The sequence below is a fragment of the Cryptomeria japonica genome, chromosome 9 (assembly GCF_030272615.1).
Source record: "Cryptomeria japonica chromosome 9, Sugi_1.0, whole genome shotgun sequence".
Lineage (NCBI taxonomy): Eukaryota > Viridiplantae > Streptophyta > Pinopsida > Cupressales > Cupressaceae > Cryptomeria > Cryptomeria japonica.
The window spans coordinates 466892249-466910903 of record NC_081413.1 but is presented as its reverse complement, the minus strand read 5'-3'; the positions used below and the strand labels follow the sequence as shown (position 1 = coordinate 466910903).

Genomic DNA, 18655 nt, shown 5'->3' with positions numbered 1-18655 from the left:
TGGGGAGTTGGTATTGATCTGAGCCAAGAAGGGACACTTCCCATTGGATATTGATTGCTTCTTCAACTACAACATTTGGCGCTACTATAATCAGGTTCCTATTATAATTTGTAGTTGTTTACATTGCCAACCTAGTCTCTTAATGTCGTTGCTGTAGGTGGCCATGCATAGGTGGATATATATATATATATATATATATATATTTATTTATTTTGTAAACCAAGAAGCTTGGTAACTTTGTACTTGGAAATGCATTCAATTAAGGGGTTATGATTTGGTGCTACATTTTTTATGTAATGTGTTTTTATGCCCAGCAATGTTAGTTGCATGCCAACTGTTTGACATAATGTCACTTGGTTGTAGATGTTGATTTGTACTCGCATTAGCTATGTATCTCTTGTAGCTTAATCGATTGGCTTTCAATTCAAGGCTTTGCATCTTTGTTCAAAATTTGCAAGCAATCAAACTGAAAACATTGTTTGGCATCAAGCACACAACAAACAAACAATCAGAAATTTATAACAGCAGGTTAGAGGGTTGAAGGACAACTGTTTGACAATATCCCTTGAGTCCAAATTCAACAAATTCAGACATATTCAAGCAAGGGATATTACAGGTGTTCCTTTCTACCAAATTAGATATCCCTGCAAATTATCATATTTTCTCTTCTTTCACTTCCAGTCTCTTGTTGGAATAAGTATCCTCCTCCTTTATCAATTGGTTCTCTTCCTCTCCTCCCAGCTCCTTGAAGGCGTAGCCCCCCTCCATTGAAGATCATCATTGCTCTTTGCATAATTCGTACTAGCTCCTATCAGACCTGCACATAAATCATTAAATAAAAACAAATTTAAAGTGAAGGGAATAAAAATTTCCTATAAATGCTTTCTCCTTCTCCGGATTATGTCATTTTGGCATATGCTTTCCATTTCATATTTTGTGATGTGGCATTCATTTCTTAGCTCACAGTGATGTGGTTCACAAAACAAATCCTTTTCCACATTGTTTCTTATACCATAACTGAAGAAATCTCATCTCTATCCCTCAATCATCCCTATTTCTGTAGGAAAGCGATGATCTTCTACTCCTTTTCCATCCCTAATGGGATCCTCTAGACATTCTTCTAGCTGCTTCTAAGAAGTTGTGTTCTCTGAAAACAATAAATCTTCATCACATATGGGGCTCCCAAAGATCTCCATCTCTGTTGCAACTTCCTCTCAAATGTGGACGGCTTCCATTGCCACAACATTTTGGGCCTCCTCTTGTGGTAGGCTGCATTCTTTCTCATTGCAATCTTCCAACTCTTCGCTTTCTACATTGTAATCTTCAATGCCTTCTTATTCTTTGGGGTAACACAACTCAATAGCTCCATCCCACTCATCTTCTTTATCATCATCCTATTGATCTATCTCTGCTCTCTATAACTCTTGGAAGATCTCATTCGAAGGTCTTTTATCCACTAATATTTTTGTCAACTCTTCAAGGGATTTTATTTTTCCCTGTTCTAATAGTTCCACTTCTTGGCTGATCCTTGACTCAATGGCCTTACTTTCTGGGAATGGCTCTTGTCCATAAGATGAATAATCTTCTTAACCATTTTTTCCCTCCTTATACTCTTCAACACCTTTGCTGTAGATTTATTTTTCTTTGCTTGCTTATGGTTCCATAAATCGTATTCCTCCAATAGGCACCATAACTCTTTCAACTCAATCTCTAAGTTTTTCAACTCCTTTTGCTGGTACTTTGTTAACTTTTGCCTCTTCCTTTGTCTTATCTTTTCCTCCAACTTGATTATCCTCTTTTTCACATCATGATATAACACCATATTTGACGTCACAACCTTATCTACGGTCCCAAAATAGAGCTGCAACTCTCTTCTCCTCTTCAGTTTGAGATGGATGATCTATTGACCATATACCAACATTCTTTTGCTATTCTTCATCTCTTCAGAGAAATTAACACAAATTTGGAGAATAGGTCTGCAAATTAATATTTCATAGACCGGTACTAAATAACTGCAACTTTCAGGAATCTTCAAATTAGAAAGCTACACTGAGCAATACTGATACCAATCAGCTACAATAAAAAAAGGACTTTAATTCCTTGTATATCCTTACAAGGCTATTACATCACTTATAATTTGTCTACTAAAATTCTGCTATAGCAGTCGCCTCATTGACATGGTACAATTGAAAAGGAAAGATATTGGGAATGGAAAATTAGGCCCACAAAGAACTCAAACTTCCAAGTAGTTTTTATTAAATAAATTCTGCTTGTCGTATTAACAGCTGTCAAACAATCACAGTGCTAATATTAGTTAATGTAGAGTCACCAATTATTTGTTATCATGACCATTGTCTGGCTTTCTTCACAATTCAATGCCACTAAAGTCCCATTAAAAATAATTTCAAATTTATTTTCATTGGTGATTCCATCAAACGACTCTCTTTCCATCCTTAGTGAGGCATCTCCTCCTATATTAATTGCTTCCTCAATGAAATCAACTCACAAATAAAAAGAATAAATATTTAAACGAAATTCTCACCTTTACCAGCTTGATAGCCATGATGTGAAGGTTGACATCAATCTCTTGACCTTCCCAAAGTCCAGATGGAATCTGAATATGATGAGTCTAAGGAAGGAGGAAAATAACGAAGACAACCGACTGCCACTTCTATTCAGCAAACATCTTCAACATCCCTAGTGTCCAACTCTTGGCAATCTCTATACGATCCTCCACACATGCATTTCATGCCTACAGGTCAGATCTTGCATCATTCCCATGGAACCCTCACTTTGAAGGTAGGCTAAAAATCCAATGCACCAAAGTCCTATGTTAGAGGGAGGTGTCAAATAGTGGAAGCTCTGTGCTCATGTCAATGATTTCATTGTTGTTATGGCTGTGCTCATCATATTTCCTCATTGCATCCACAACTGCACTCTAAACAATCGAAAACTCTTTTAAAGAATCCTCTACTTGCAGCATCTTAAGATACTCTGGTACCAAATTGATGCAGCACCTCGCATAGTTGAAAAATTCGGACTCAACAATGACTCATCTGGCCCAAAATTTTTAAAAATCAGGACTTGCCAAAAAACTCGGGAAAAAATTGGCAATAACTTGGCAATATATTGAACATTTTAAAACATATAGAAATCATAAATATATATATTATAATAAAATATATTAATTTAAATTAATATATGTTTTTAAAATTTAATATACACATTATAAATTAATTAAAAATAAGTAAATTTATTTTAATAATGTTATAATATATATAAATATACATTTTTATTTTAAATTTTAAATTTTATATTATTCTTAATTTATAATCATATTATATAATTGTTAATATATAGTTTAATACAATCTGAGAAAAATAAGACTGCTGCACTTTGTTAAGTTTGTCCTCACTCACGAGAGACCAACGATCTTTCTCTTGTCGATGTTTCGGGGCAATGAGAGACCAACATCAATGAAACGGTGATCTTTCCTGTCAAACAGATTGGCAATGAGAGAGCAATGACCCATTCAAACATGAATACAAAGCAACCCGGCTGATGTGTTACAACCTCTTTCACTTGAATCCTGATCCATGCCTTTCTTTTCCAATGCCGCATTGATAAAAGTAAAAAAACAAAACAATAAAAACCCTAACTTAGACAATGTGTATACTTCTATTTGCATTCTAGATGACTTTTTTTTTTTTTGGTTTGAGTTGTGTGATTTCACAATTTTTAAGGCCAAAAACTGTCGTGAGTATCAAATGTAAACTCGTTTGCGAGTCTTTGTGCGAGTGACTCGCCTAGGATAATGACCCACAAGTACTCGCAATTTCAGTGAGTCTTTGGTGATATTTTCAACCATGGCACCTCACATAATCACTAAATGGATCACATATTCTTAAACAAAACACAGTAGTTCAGGGAGGCAGAATTATACATGTAATTCTTTAGCAAAATAACAACAGTTGAAAGAGAAATGAAACTTTCAAAATATCAGCCTAAGAGAAAAATCATCCAGAAACCTTGTATTTACAGATAAGTTGGTTTTTACATGAGCCTCAGCTCAAAAGAACTCAATGACCAGATTGCCCCCTAAGATTGAGTGCTACCTATGTTATAGGTCAGATTCTACAGCATGCAAACTCCACTGCTAAACTCCTAATCTTACAATAACTCTCCAAAATAGTATATATAGAAGCAGCTGTGACCCAAAAGTGTGAACGGTTACAAACAACTCCATCAATATTGGAAAAACAATGTATTAGTTCCTAGTTCCAAGGAGTTTGTCTTGCCTCCTGAGTTTGAGGAGTCAGTTTGCATCATTCAAGGTCTACTTTTGAATCACATTAATTGTTTTAACAAAATTTACAAGGATACCTGTAGCAGGAAAAATTCTTATTAAAGGTCAATGCGGTACTAGTAGAAGAAAAAATAGTCAGAAGGCATAAGATGTCTAATTGCACAGAAACTTTATCAACTGACTAAAACTGAAAAGAGGGGCATTCCATGGTAGTGTCTTTACTTGTAAAACTAGGCTATATATTTAACTACGGTTGATTAAAAGTTTCATTATAAGAAGATTGATATTTTTTAGATTGCTCTCTCCACATCATGACATCAGTTCATTTCTGTGCTGAAATGGTTTCTTGTGATGTCCCCCTTCAGTTTTACCTTAGATTATGCCCTAGAACCACCATTGCAACAAGTTAGGGTTAGGGTCAGGATTAGTTTACTTATCAAGTAAAATATCTTCTTTAAACAATAAGGACCTGGATTTAGTTCCTGCAACCATGACCAAGGATTCACATACACATATATACCTCCATTATTAGGATTAGATAATATCATATAATAATCTTTCAATCAACACATACAATATCTATATTACTTCTTACTATACATATTAGGGTATGGGGGGAAGAAGCATGATAGGTCCGCCTGAAGTCATCCCACACTAAGCCCAAGAGCAGAACTTTGGCCCTCTTGGCCCTGATGGCAGGCAACATGGACATCCACTCAGGGTATCTTACCTAGTGGGGTGCTTGTACCTACTTTCCCTATCCATGCTTCATCTCCTAAGATTAATAGCCATCATTAGAGAGTCGGAGAGGAGATTGTAATGGAGGTTCCTCGATTAAACTATCTAAGCCCAAAAGCGGAACTTTGGCTCTCTTGGCCCTAGTGGCAGAGAACATGGACATCCACTCGGGGTATCCTACATAGATTGTAATCCTCATGATTTCTCCCTTCCTTACACCTCCTTCCTTCTATACATGATGGTGGTTTACAACAGATTTGTTAATCAGACATATGCAATTTATATCCAATCATACATATAAGGAATAAATATTGACAATTAATGCATAAGCTAAATATGTACCACAATAGCTATCATTCAGATTATTAGATGCTGACCATAACAAGTCTGAATCAGATTAGTATGAGTCTGATCCTGAATATGTGTCTGCTGTTTACATATTTCTGATTCTGGTTATTGTTCTTTGTTTGCTGATTGCTGCAATTATGCTTAGTCAGTGATCTTCTATTACTTCATGTACAGATCTGAATATGTAGATCTCATATATCTTTTTATTTCTTCCCCTTATTCTTCTCCCCAAATGCCATATGATATATATATATATATATATATATATACTTTTCAAATGAAAAGGTACATCTCACTTAAAGACATACCTTATAGAAATGTCATGACTTTTGTTAAAGATCAAATCACACCCTTTAGTAAATAAACTAATTGCTGACCTTTTGATATGATTAAGCATGGCCTTGAATAAGTAAATCACCATTTTAGCAAATGCAATTGCTAAATCCCTAGGTTGCCAGTTCGGGTTCGAAGAACCGGTATGCCGGTACAGCAAAATTTTGAAAAGGGGTTTGGGTTCGTTAGTACAAAACCATGTAAATTATATATATATATGCAGCCTATAAGCATGAATTAAGATTAGCATGCCACATAGCATCATATAAACAACAAAACCAACATAAACTTGTAATCATAGCATCATGATCATACCATAACAACATCATATACATCAAGTTTAATATCAAAATGATAAAATATTCAAGTATCATTTTTTCAACTTTCAACAATTTAAAGTTTGATCATCAAATGGATTCTCTAATTCGTCATCCTCATTCTCCTCCTCCTCATCATTGACATTGACATTAGATGAATCAATGCCAGTGCCAATGCCACTTACACTTGCATTTGCACTTTAAGTTTGCTCGCTATCTGAGTCATCAAATGCAACAAGCTAAGAAGTGCAATCATCCAAATCAGTATGTTTTGGCTCCATATCCCACATCTTCGTTTCCCCTTGCTTGTAGTCATGTTGCTTGTGTGAAATGAGCCAAGTTAATGTTTTAAAACTCACTTTTAGGGTCATATTTTATTTTTTTATGTGGTGGAATTCAAAAAAAAAAAAATCTATTTTTGGGCTGTCAGACCCCTGGGTTCGACCTGGGTCCTCTTGGGTTCGCCTTGGTTCGAACCAGGCCTGTGAATCACGAACCGTGTCCGAACTGTTGAAAATGGATAGCTAAGTTCAGATTATATTTTAATGATGCCTAGTGGCAATTAAAATATTAATCACATTGTAATAAGGTTAAGCGATTACATGTCTAATAGGGCTGGGCCCAAAATGAAACGTGGTATAACTTGCAATTTATGTAGGCCCCAAATTGGGCACCAAAAGGGCAAACTTAAAATATGTAAAATGGCGGCAATTTGTGTTAAAGCTGACTTGGGAAAACTTGAACATGAATCTTGTATATAAACAAGATTCATTTCACACTTCAAATATATTACATTATCTTCATCAAGAGCCGTTAGCCGCGAATTTAGTCAGCGAACTTGGAAGGAAAGAAAGCAATCTAAGTCTTCATACTGCTGCAAGTCCATCTGATTATTGAGCTAATCCATTGGACAGCTTGCTGGGCAAAGTGGTGTCCTATACTTCAGCGATCTCCTTCTCCAAGTGATGTCGATATCCTGCTCTCTCTAAAGATATACTACAGCTGCATATACTTGATTTGAATCTGCCCTAGATTGGCACTACAATCAGATAAGTAATCTGATATATACTGTTCATGTAATCTGCTTATAAATAAAGGAACTGATCTGAATCTTTGATGCTGGGTTTTTCCTCCAAGAGGGAGGTTTTCCTAGGGTATTTGTGTCTTGTGTTGTGTGTTTTATTGTTATTTCTGCTGATTCTCAGTCTGATTATAATTTAATTAATTAGATTAACATCTGATTGCCTAAATTTAACACGAACCACAGGCGAACCGGACTCGAACCCCGAACCAAGACCGGACTGGACTAGTACCAGGGGTCTAGGGGGCCGAACCCGGTAACTCAGCGAAATCCTTATCGCTGCCTTTTCAAGTTAATCCATGCTGATTGCTTCCCCTTAACAATTATTGTCAGTTCTTTGGCTTGGGAGATTATTATTATTTCATAGACGCCTTTATTAATTCTGCTGCCTTCATTACTAATTGTTGTCTTCGCAATTACTGCCCTTAATTAATGGTTGCATCTATAATTTTGGAATCACTGCATTAGGAGTCCTTTTTAATTGCTGGTCTACATTATTATTTTTATAACTCTGTCTTGGGCGATTTCATATGAATATTACACTGTAGTCGGCCATGACAGAATTAATTTCATTGTACATTCGCTGCACCTTTGTCCTCAATTTGGAGCCGGCCAGCATTTGAAAAGTATAATGAAGTGTATCTTGTATAGTCATCAGGAGGTTGGTCTTGTTTTGGTCTTTTCATAATGAGTCTCTAATCATTTCTTATTTATTATTTTGAAATTTTCATCTCTTTCTGGTTGGCCCTAGGCTTAGTGTTCTGTTCTGTAGTTATAAAATCTTAGCTTTAGGTGGGGCATGACATTTCTTGATGCTGCTTGTTTGGTTAGAATCCTTTGGTTCAAAATTTGAGGAACACACAGTAGTTATTTTTTCCAAATTTTTTTGGGTTAATTATATAGTTAAATTATTGTGGGCACACCATCAGTTCCGTGCCTTTGTTTTTCAATATCATGATGCTTCTTCATGCATGTGTTCGATCTTTTAGAGCAAATCATTCATTTATGAACATTCCATCAAAGATTATATGTACTGTGCATATGCCTTTTGCTATTAAGTGGAAGTTTTACATTTTTTAGAATATTCAAATAACTTTACTTTTATTGATGCAGCTGAACTACGAGTGCCTTTTGTGTTCTTGACAAATGGTAAGCTTTCAATTTTTGTGAAGCCACTACGGATGCAAATGAACTACAACTGGTGAGGTGTCAATCTTGATGCAATGTTTCTTTCTATAGTAAGAGTTTAATTGCTGGCAATATTCCTTCTGTTGCAATAAAGATTAAACTGATAGAAGTTAATGATAGTTTGTTACCTTTTCATGTCATTTTCTTCTTTGGGTGGTTAGTCCTCCTTACAATTGAAAAATTGCTGCAGTCTTAGCCTATTGACAGTTTGGTATTACATTCAGGGCAAAATTATAGTTGAGTTAAAATTTGCATTTTTTTTAAGATTATTGGAATCAGGTATAGCCGGGTAAACTTTTTAACGTGACTGGTGACGTTGGCGCAACACGTCCTTCGGTACCACATGGGCTGGGGGGAGACTAGACCTCGTGACCTCGTGCTTCACCACTAGAAGCTCTCGCCAATCAAGCTAGGCCCCCAACCTAGTTAAAATTTGCATTTGATGCAAAACATCAAGGGGTAACTTTTGTAGTGTAGATATTTGTAAATTGTTTTTGGTTTTAGATTTAGTTAGATCCCAAGGAGCTTCCTTTCATAACTTGAAGAACAGTCACACTATTTTGTTTTGTGTTGTCACATAAGTCACAAATTAAAACACTATCAATTTTTGGCAACTTTATTGTAGACAAGATACAAGTTGAGATTCCAAGCAAAAGTACTTATCACGTTTAAGTCAGATTTTTCATCCTCGTTAGTAAGGTATACACTAGATTATGGAGGAATTAAGGGCTTTTTGGTTCTATTTTCAAGACACCACCACCCCAAGCACATTTAAATGAAACATTATCTTTACGAATGGTTTGTGAACTTTTTGGCATATTTTCAGGAGATCAAGATAAAGGAAAGGAACCATTTTAGGCAATGGTTGATTAATCTCATGGTGAGCCACCTCCACTTCAATCAGTTGTCGTGGGGTGTCCCCATCAGTCCCTGGCACTTGCAGCTTGTCATGATTTTTCACTAGGATATCTCAACATTCACCACAACTTGTGGCATTTTTACTTTAGCATATGAAGATGTTTGTAACGAGTTGGGCAAACTTTTTTTCTTAAATATTTTTATAAGGATTTGATGAAATGCCACTGGTCTGGTATTTTGGTTCCTCACCATAATCGGTTTGTCGTTTGTGTGTGATGTTTCATTATTCATCAATTGCTCACATAATGTGGATAACATAAAGATATAAATTAGCATCTTACTACTCATCCAAACTGGAGGTGTTCACAGTATTGATTCAGCATGAATGATGATTTTATTTATTTATCAAATATCACCATTGCATTCGATTTACAGAGTTGGAAATGATTTTTAACCTCCACTTGTAAGCTGCTGAAAGACGGTTCTTGCTGGCTGCAGATCTGAATACTCCTATGCTCCCTCTCCAAGTCTTGAAAATTAATCTTTATGTGTAGTAGCTGTAGTGGGAAGAACTAACATCAATAGAACTTTGAAAAATTACCCTTTTCTCCACTTGTGTTGGCCTTTTTGCTGACTGTTGTGATCATTAGTTTTAGGTTTTAGATAGGTTTGGTAGTAGTCAGATCCTTTAGATTGAATGCGTTGAGTGAGTTTGCTTCTCAACACCTTGGCTATGAACCAGTGTTCCATGGGGATGCATCCCCCTCCTTTTGGCAGCGTCTCGGAGACGGGGGTCCGAGGACACGACGTCCCCCGCTATCCCGCCACTACCACCAAAGCGCTGTTGGAGACGTCTCCGCGTCTCCCAAGGAGACGTGGAGATGTCCTCAAGTCTCCTTGGGAGATGTCTTCACGTCTCTACGTCTCCTTGGGAGACATGGGGGTGTTTCTCGAGGGACAGGGAGACATCTCTCGTCGCCCCATGTGAAATGCAGGTTTTAAAATTAAAATTTAAAAAAAAAAGTGACATTTTTGGGGCTTGGGGGGTAACCCTTATTGGATGTTGGCCCCACCCTTTCCCCCAAAACAACACAAAACCATGTTTTTTGTTGATTTCACTCTCATTTTGAAAGACTGATTTTTTTTCCAGCAAGCTGAAGAGGAGGAAAAACTTGTAGAAGACTGTTGAAGGTGTGAGAAAAGTGATTGCAAGTGTGATAGGAGTGAGAAGAAGCAAGAAGAAGAGGAGGAAGAAGATTCTATTGCATTTTGGAGAGATTTTTCAAGAACAAGGTAGGGTTTTTCTTGTTTTTTTGGTTTTATTTTCTGATTTTCAATGTCATTTTTGGTTCTTTGTTTGTTTAGCTTTAATTTTTTTTTTTTTCCTATTCATCTCAAAATTAGGTTTGATGTTGAATCTTGAGGGCAAAATGATGAATAGGAAAATAAATTTATTTGTTAAACTAGGCTGATTTTATTTTTATTTTTATTTTGTGAAATGCAGTTTCAATTTCACAATGAGCTCCCAAGACATGAGTGAGGATGAGATGGAAATCTATTCTCATAGTGAGAATGATTCAGAATTTGAACCTAAAAATGAGGGGGGTGACCATGGGGCTGATCCTGGAGCCCAATCTAGTTCTATGGCAAGCGCACCAGCTAGTACAGGTTGCCCTTCAAAGTTGGCACTGTATGCTAGGGGTCCTTTTGATCCTAAGTCTCCTCTCAAACAGTTTGCTTCAAGAATATTAGTACAAGGCACATCACATTCAGGTGGGGGAACAAGGAAGTGGAGGTGCAACATTTGTGACACTGAATGGTTTGGTAGCATCAGTAGGGTGAATGCACACTTCCTTTTTGGACAGGAAAAGGTGTGAGACATTGTAAGTTTTTGGAAGAAGCTAAAAATCTGAAGTACAAATTTGAGTTTAACAGGCTTTAGGGGGTTCCAGATGACACAAATATTTCAATGCCTACTACTTTGTCTGCTAGGGAAGCCCTTCAGCACAGCCAGAATCTGCCATATACTTCTCATGCTTCACAGATGGGAGGAATGATGTTTGGATCTCCATCCACTTCCACTTCTGGTGCCACCAGGGCAGGAAAACGTAGGTTGCAGACACCACAGAGTAACCCCATTGTTGATATGTTTAATGTGCAACTAAGAGATGAAATAGATGAATCCATTGGCAAGTTCTTCTTTGCCAATGGCATCCCATTTCATGTTACACGGTCTCCTTATTATAGGGAGATGATGCCTATGGTGGCGAAAGGAGGAACATCTTATGTGCCACTAGGTGAGACGAAAATGAGGACCTCAATCTTGGATAAGTGCTATTCCAAGATCAATATTTTGATGGAGAAGATGAAGGCATGTTGGGTGGCAACGGGGTGCAACATAGTTATGGATGGGTGGACGGACATTAGCCATCGTCCACTCATCAACATCATGGTCACATGTGCAGAGGGCCCATACTTCCTTAGAGCAATTGATTGTACAGGACATCACAAAGATGCTGATTTTCAGTTTCAGGTCCTCAAGGAGGCTATTGAGGAGGTTGGGCCACAAAATGTGGTCCAAGTAGTGATAGATGCAGCCCATGTGTGTAGAGCAGCAGGGAGACTCATTGAGGCAGCCTATAGACACATTTGGTGGACTCCATGTTGTGTGCATGCCATGAACAATGCACTCAAGGACATGGGGAAGATTGGCTGGATTAGAGGAGTAGTCACCGATGGGAGAGATGTGCAGATGTTTATCTGCAACCACCACACTTCACATGCACTCTTTAGGACCTTCACGAAGAAGGGATTCTTGAAACCAGTTGAGACCAGATACACATCCTATTTCATTCTCTTGGAGAGAATGATTGAGTTGCAAGAGGCATTGCAACTCATGGTTATGACTAATGAGTGGAATAGGTGGGCTGAGGCCAAGACAAAGCAGGGGAGAAGGGTGAAGGAGATAGTGAAGAGTGATGTGTTTTGGATTGATGCAAAATACACTGTCTCCATCATTTCTCTAGTATTCTAGGTGATCAGATATGGGGATGGGGATGCATCTAACCTTGGAGAGGTGTATGAGTGCATTGACTCTATGCTTGACTAGATGAAGGCTGCTGTGCGAGTGAAGGACCCCTCTCTAGCATTGTACAATGACAAATCCGGCCTATCATTTAGCGCAGATGGGACAAGTTGAACACTCCTTTGCATATGGCTGCCTTTGCCTTGAATCTTAAGTGGTACAAGGCTAGACCGGGTAGAGTGACACCGATTTAGGATGATGAGGTGAAGGCGGGTTTCTTTAGGTGCATAGAGAAGATGTTTGATTCCAGAGATGCCGACACAATTTGCACTGAGTGGGGAAAATTTGCCACTCTTAGAGGTTATTCAGATGCGACAAAGATGGATATAGAAACTATGGCACAGGAGGACCCACTTTTGTGGTGGAATTGTCATGGCCCGAAATCTTTGACCACCACTCTAGCCATCCATCTGCTATCCCAGGTTTCCAGCTCATCAGCTGCTGAGAGGAACTGGTCTACATATAGCTTCATCCACTCTCTTAAGAGGAACAAACTTACCTCTAAGAGAGCAAAGAAGCTTGTGGCTGTACACAGTGCTTTGTGTCTCATGGACCGCAAGACACTTGTGTACAAGGGGAGTCCAGTGACACGATGGGATGTAGAGCCAGGGGAGACTTCACAGATTGATGAGGATGATCCTATCACTTCAGATGCAGGGCTGGTTGGTGTGAGCTTGAGGGATCCTGATCTTCGGGAGTCCAGCAGCTCCAGTGAGGAGGAGTTCGTAGATGATTAGAGGCCTCCATTAGCTACATTTTTAGTTTTGTCATTTATATTTTGGCATTTTGTCTTTGACTCTAGTCTCTTTTGTAATGCTATTGCTATTAGTATTTGTATTTGGCTACTCATTGTAATGATGAATCATGTAATCATCTTTATAGACTTTGCAATGGCATCAGATATTCATATTTTCCGTTTTCGATATAATAGAAATCTCCAATTTGACAATTTCATTTGTCAAATTTTATTTAGCAATTAGCATTGAAGAAATCTTGGTATTTAGATTTAGTATTTCAAATTTCCCCTAGTTTCATTTGAAATGTATTTCTTATACCGTTTTACTGTCATACATCTTTTCAAAACTAGTTTTTCAAGTACTATATGTATATGTATAACTATATCAGCACCACCACCCCGTCACCCCCTGCCACCCTCCCTTCGCCGTCCCCAAACTTAGGCCTTGGTCCCCCCGTCCCCAACGCTGGTGGAACACTACTATGAACGACATATGATGATCATTTCATTTGATCATCACCATTAGAGATAGAGACAATGAATGCAAGTATGAAGATCAATCATGAGATCGAGATCATAGATGCCAGATGAAGGCTTGAACTACGTGAGAAGACTTTGATAATGACGAAGGATCCTCTGAGTTGGCAAGGTAAGTGCCACTAGTCACGAAATTTGACAAAGTTGAGTCATTGTCAATGACCTCCCAAAACCCCCTCCTTGCCTTAGCTCTCAGTCAGTGCCCTCTCAAAAGTCCGTCCTCTCCCAATTAGTGGGGTAGGAAAAGTCGGATCTCTCTCTTGCTCAGTTAGCGACCCCCTGAAAGTCCGATCTACGATGAGAAGAGCCTTTTTGCTAAGCGAGATAAACATTTCTAAAGGTAAATTCTTGATGAAATTGAAGTGACTGAGTAAGCAAGGTTGACATCTTTTGTGCATAGTCAGTGCCCTATCAAAAGCCCGATCCTTCTTAGTCAGTGCTCTATCAAATCCACGACCTCATATGGTCACAGTCAGTGCTAGGTAAGATCTCCGCCCAAGGATAGAAGATGTCTAAGTTAATGATCAAGCTAATGATGAAGGGAGCATCAATTCAAGGCATTAAGTATGAAAGGAAGATCATCAACAAGTTTGAAGGCACAGTTAATGCTCCCCAAGAAGCCCGATCCACCTTAGTCAGTGCCTCCAAGGAAGTCCGAACTTTCTCAGTCGATGACCCCCAAAAAGTCCGAACTTTTCCAATCAGTGGGGTAGCAAAAGTCCTATCTTTCTTGTGTCTTAGTTAGTGCCCTAGCAAAAGTCTGATCCATCCCAATTAGTGCTCAAGTGAAAGTTTGAACTTTTTTATGCTTATCCAAAATCAACAATGAGGTATGTTGGAGCGCTTGTGATCAAGAAGGGCCCCACCTAGGAAATAAATAAATGTTTTAATTCAAAATCGAAAGAGGCTACAAGTCAGCTTTTGTCTTGAAATTCTCAATTGCAAAACATTAAATAAAAGATCAAGTCGGCTTAATACAATCAAAAGACACAACCTTACGTCTCTATAAAGATAGGATTGATCATTCCATTTGATCAATCTCCGATATTATGCTTCATGTGCAGCGATCCTATCCAAGCAAGGCGATCTTACATTATCAAGTGGCAACGATTTTGATCAAGAAAAGGCGAATTCTTTCAACACTCAGCGAATCTTCCATTTGCCAGGCAAATTGTCATCCAAGGACAGTGACTTTGTTATTGCAAGCAAGGCGAATTCAACTTCAGCAGTCAGCGAATTCATTATTGCAAATCAACGATTCTACATCTTCAAGAACAGCGATCAACCCCAAAGATTAGTGAATTCAAGACAAACATCAGCATTTGACATCACTATCACAGCGAAAGTTCATTGACATGAGAAATTTTGCCAAATTAAAGATCAATTTGAACTTGAAGTGACCAGGCTGTTTATAACTTGTTTGCAGGTCTGAATCAGGTCACATTGAATCATTTTTATTGAAATCAGACCTTAGTTAATGCTGGTACAGCTCCAGGTTCATTATTTTTAAGAGGTTTCAGTCACAAGATGCTTCTTTTATCATATTTTTGATCGTCTAGCATGCTTAAATGCACAATTCATTAGGAATAGATGATTATTTCCAGATTTTAACCATTCTAGGGTTTATATTTACGCCTGGGGTTTTAGTAATTCATCACAATTTCAATGATTCTATAAGCTTTTAGGAGGAATTACTAACCTAGATTCATTTTTAGATATCATAGACATTAAGGTTATATCAAAACCCTAACTTAGACGCCTCTTTCAATTAGAATATGGCAGCATTGGAGGCAGGAGTAGTCTCAAGGCAAACCCTCATCAAGGAGGACTCAAGAAGAGTGATGCTCGAGTCAAAGATCACATCATTTTGGAGCAATGTAGGAGACACCAATCTTGGTCAAATTGACATGAAGAAGTTCCAAGGACCCTTATACACAAGCACGCCATCCGGATTCTCAAAGAAGATGATTGAGAGTGAAACAGTGATGACAACAGGTTTCCTTCCAGCCATCCAATGCAATGAATTGATAGTTGAATGTGCTAGACATTATGATGCTAGCACCAAAACAGTAGTGGCACTTGATGGTAAAGTACTTGCTTACCTACTTGAGACAGCCATTGGCGAAGCCTTTCACATCTAGGATTAGAAAGGCATGGCCTACAAGAGAAAAGGAGCCCAAGTAGTCTATGATGATGATCTCAACAGATGCCTAGGCATAATCAACAAGTATTGGGTATTGAAGAGTAGACCCGACCTATCAAAGGTACCTAGCCGGTTGTACAAAATTGATTTCAAGGAAGAGTTTGGTGATTTGATCACTTTACTCGACTGAGTTATAGGAAGTCCTCAAGCATATCAATTTGAGAATTGAATGTTCTACTTTATGGAAACAGTATCAATTGGAAGAGAAAAGATCAACTGTGCAAGAATCATAAGCAACAACCTTGACATACAGTTGAAGAGGCTTCAACGCACTAAGACATTTTACATGAGTTCATACCTCATATATTCACTAGCCAGAGCTCATGAATATGCAGGATAAATGTATAGAGGTCCAGTTGGAATGGGAGCTGGAGAGATGAGAGCATGTGAGTCCTACACATAACTACATTATCTTGGTAGAGCACATTATAGGAGGGAAAATGATGCTTTTACCATGCACTTGACAAGAACATTGCAAGGAGGCATATATCAAAGATTATCCCCGCAAGCAAAAAAGCTAGTAAAGAAATTCGGTGCTTGGTATATCCAATTTCCAAGGTTCACCTACATAAGAATTCAAGGATGCTATCATTTGCCCTACATGCTACCATGCTATCCTACTGACAAAATAATATTGCTTGAGTTGGTGAGACCGTGAGACAATTGACTACATATGACAAAGTGCAAAAGAATAGCCACAAGACAGGGTTTGCTTTTCCCATCTTAGTTGGGTAATCATTAGAAGTGTGTCCATCCCTATAGGCAATAGAGAAATCAGAGGAAGAATTGGGATCCAACTTCCTTATCCCATACTTCTCTTGAGCAAAATTTGATTCTTACGACAACCTGAGAAGAGCTAATGGAAGAAGACAAAAACACAAGCTACAGTTGGAAGACTACTAGATGAACGCCTAAGATGATCTAGACATAAGAAGAAAGATGTGCTCAAGGCTACCAATTGACATCGTTATGATGTGCAAAGTTTTCGACATTTCGGATCAAGCACAAGATAGTGGAAAATGCCTCTAGCCACTATATGAGCAAGAGAAAGACAAGAAGGTAGAGGTCAATTGGATTGATGTGGGGATCACTGATTTGAAAGACTTGATGAAGCCTGTCTTAGCATATACACGATGATGGGTAAACATCCAAATTTAGAAATTGAAGATCCGTAATGCACAATTGAAATTCAAATTGATGGGAGAGACAAAATCATTCGATGAAGATACAGAAAGCAAGAGTGTGATTGGAAGTGCCACCAAGTTAGTTCACTCCATAGGCTCAAAGAGGAAAGAAAGTCATAAAGAAGGGTCATCTCACAATAAGAATAAGTCAAATGCAGGCTGCCCTTCTACTAGTACTTCTTCCATACATGATGTAGAGATGAATCAAGCAGCTAATAAGGAAAGACAACCCCCTAGAGGAAGCGTAGATCATGGAGTGAATGAATCCATGGAGTCTACAGTCTAGAATAGTGGATGTGAGAAGACAGACAAATGGAAGCAACCCCAAGTTCAAGACAATTCAGTTCCACTTGAGCAAGCTAGTAGCAAAGGAGGTGAAGATGTGCATGTGGATATAGAGAATGAAGATGAAGAAGTAACCTCTCCACCTTGAGAAGATCAACAGCTCGAAGAGGTGCAAGTAGGAGAATAAAAATCTGCTATTCCTGCATGGCTTAAGGAGAGACTAGTAAAGGAAGTCATAGTGGTAGAAGAAGAGCCTTTGGATGATTTAGACAGTTTCCTAAACAAAGCTCAAGATACAACTCACAAGAAGAAGGCTACTAAGATGTCAAAGATAACAAACGACAATACAGGATCTCGAGTGATACAAATTGCCACTCCAAGAGTAGACAAGCTTGAAAATGAGATCACAGCAGAAGATTTCGATTTGGAGACTATTGACTTAGGTCCTCCCACCACTAAACAGCCGATGGCAAACTTGGATGACACAGTGAAGACAGTCCATGATATGTTGAAGCTGGAAGTAGAGAAGAAAAAGAAACTAGAGAAATAAGTGTGTGCGTTAAGAAACTACCTGCAGCAGTTCAAGGAACTCCTAAGGCAACATGATCCTTCAAGCATGCCACCACTGCTACATCCTTTAGACTCAGTTGACGATTTAGTAAAAATGAGAACTTCAACTCATCTTATGGAGCGTTGGATAAATAAATCTTTCAAGAAGGCAAATGCATTTATAAAGGAGCTAGTAAGGGTTTTTGATTAAATCTCAAGCGTTCTTGAAAGAACTCAATTCCTCATGGTGGCCTATGCAGTGTACCACCCCAGCTGCTGATTTAAAAAATTCTGATTTTTGGAAAGTTTGTGTTTTTTGGTTATTTCTGATTTTTTTGGAGTTTTCTTGTTTTTTCTGTTTTTTTTTTGTTTTTGATGCTTTGCAGATGAATTGAATGCAATAACAAAAAGTACTGCTGAAATTGTAAAAAACCAATAGACAACTGCAATAGGAAACTAATATAGAGTATTTTAATTTGTCAAGGAACTAGTTACATACCCTTACAGCCAACATAGATTGATTAAAGTTTCTTTTATCAGCGCACAAAGAATATTTCAAGATCTGCTTTGCATTAGCAGTCTGGTATAAATCTGATTTGCTCCTTATTAGACATTGAAACCTTCTCCTTAGGCTGCTATGTTGCTCCCTGCTGCAAATACGAGATATGGCTGGAGATTGATAGCTGGATTTTGTGAGTAGACCTCACAATATATTAAATCAGATCTGCAACTTTCTAAATCTGCACTCTTAGAAGTCTGATTTACTGTTTTTTCTCCTTCACCAAAGCTGGAAATAATATTCTAAACTGCAAAGATACCCTTGGGTGATATTTCACACCTGTAGGCACCTCAAACCCTGAGAGATTTCATTCTCAAAGCCTGCAAATCACTACTGAAACCCTGTTCA

General features: G+C 38.1%; 1 protein-coding gene across 3 annotated transcripts in view; it reads left to right on the top strand.

The window, feature by feature from the left end:
* The window catches only part of LOC131075920 (uncharacterized protein YKR070W), a 317903-nt gene that overhangs the window by 34724 nt on the left and 264524 nt on the right, over window positions 1-18655 (top strand). For 2 of the 3 annotated variants that reach the window (XM_058012870.2, XM_058012874.2), the window contains exon 3: window positions 8237-8272. The exons of the other annotated variant lie outside the window; for it this stretch is intronic. In XM_058012870.2, coding sequence (XP_057868853.2) covers window positions 8237-8272 — 36 coding nt within the window. The remainder of the gene's footprint in view (window positions 1-8236; window positions 8273-18655) is intronic. 3 annotated transcript variants of the gene reach the window in all.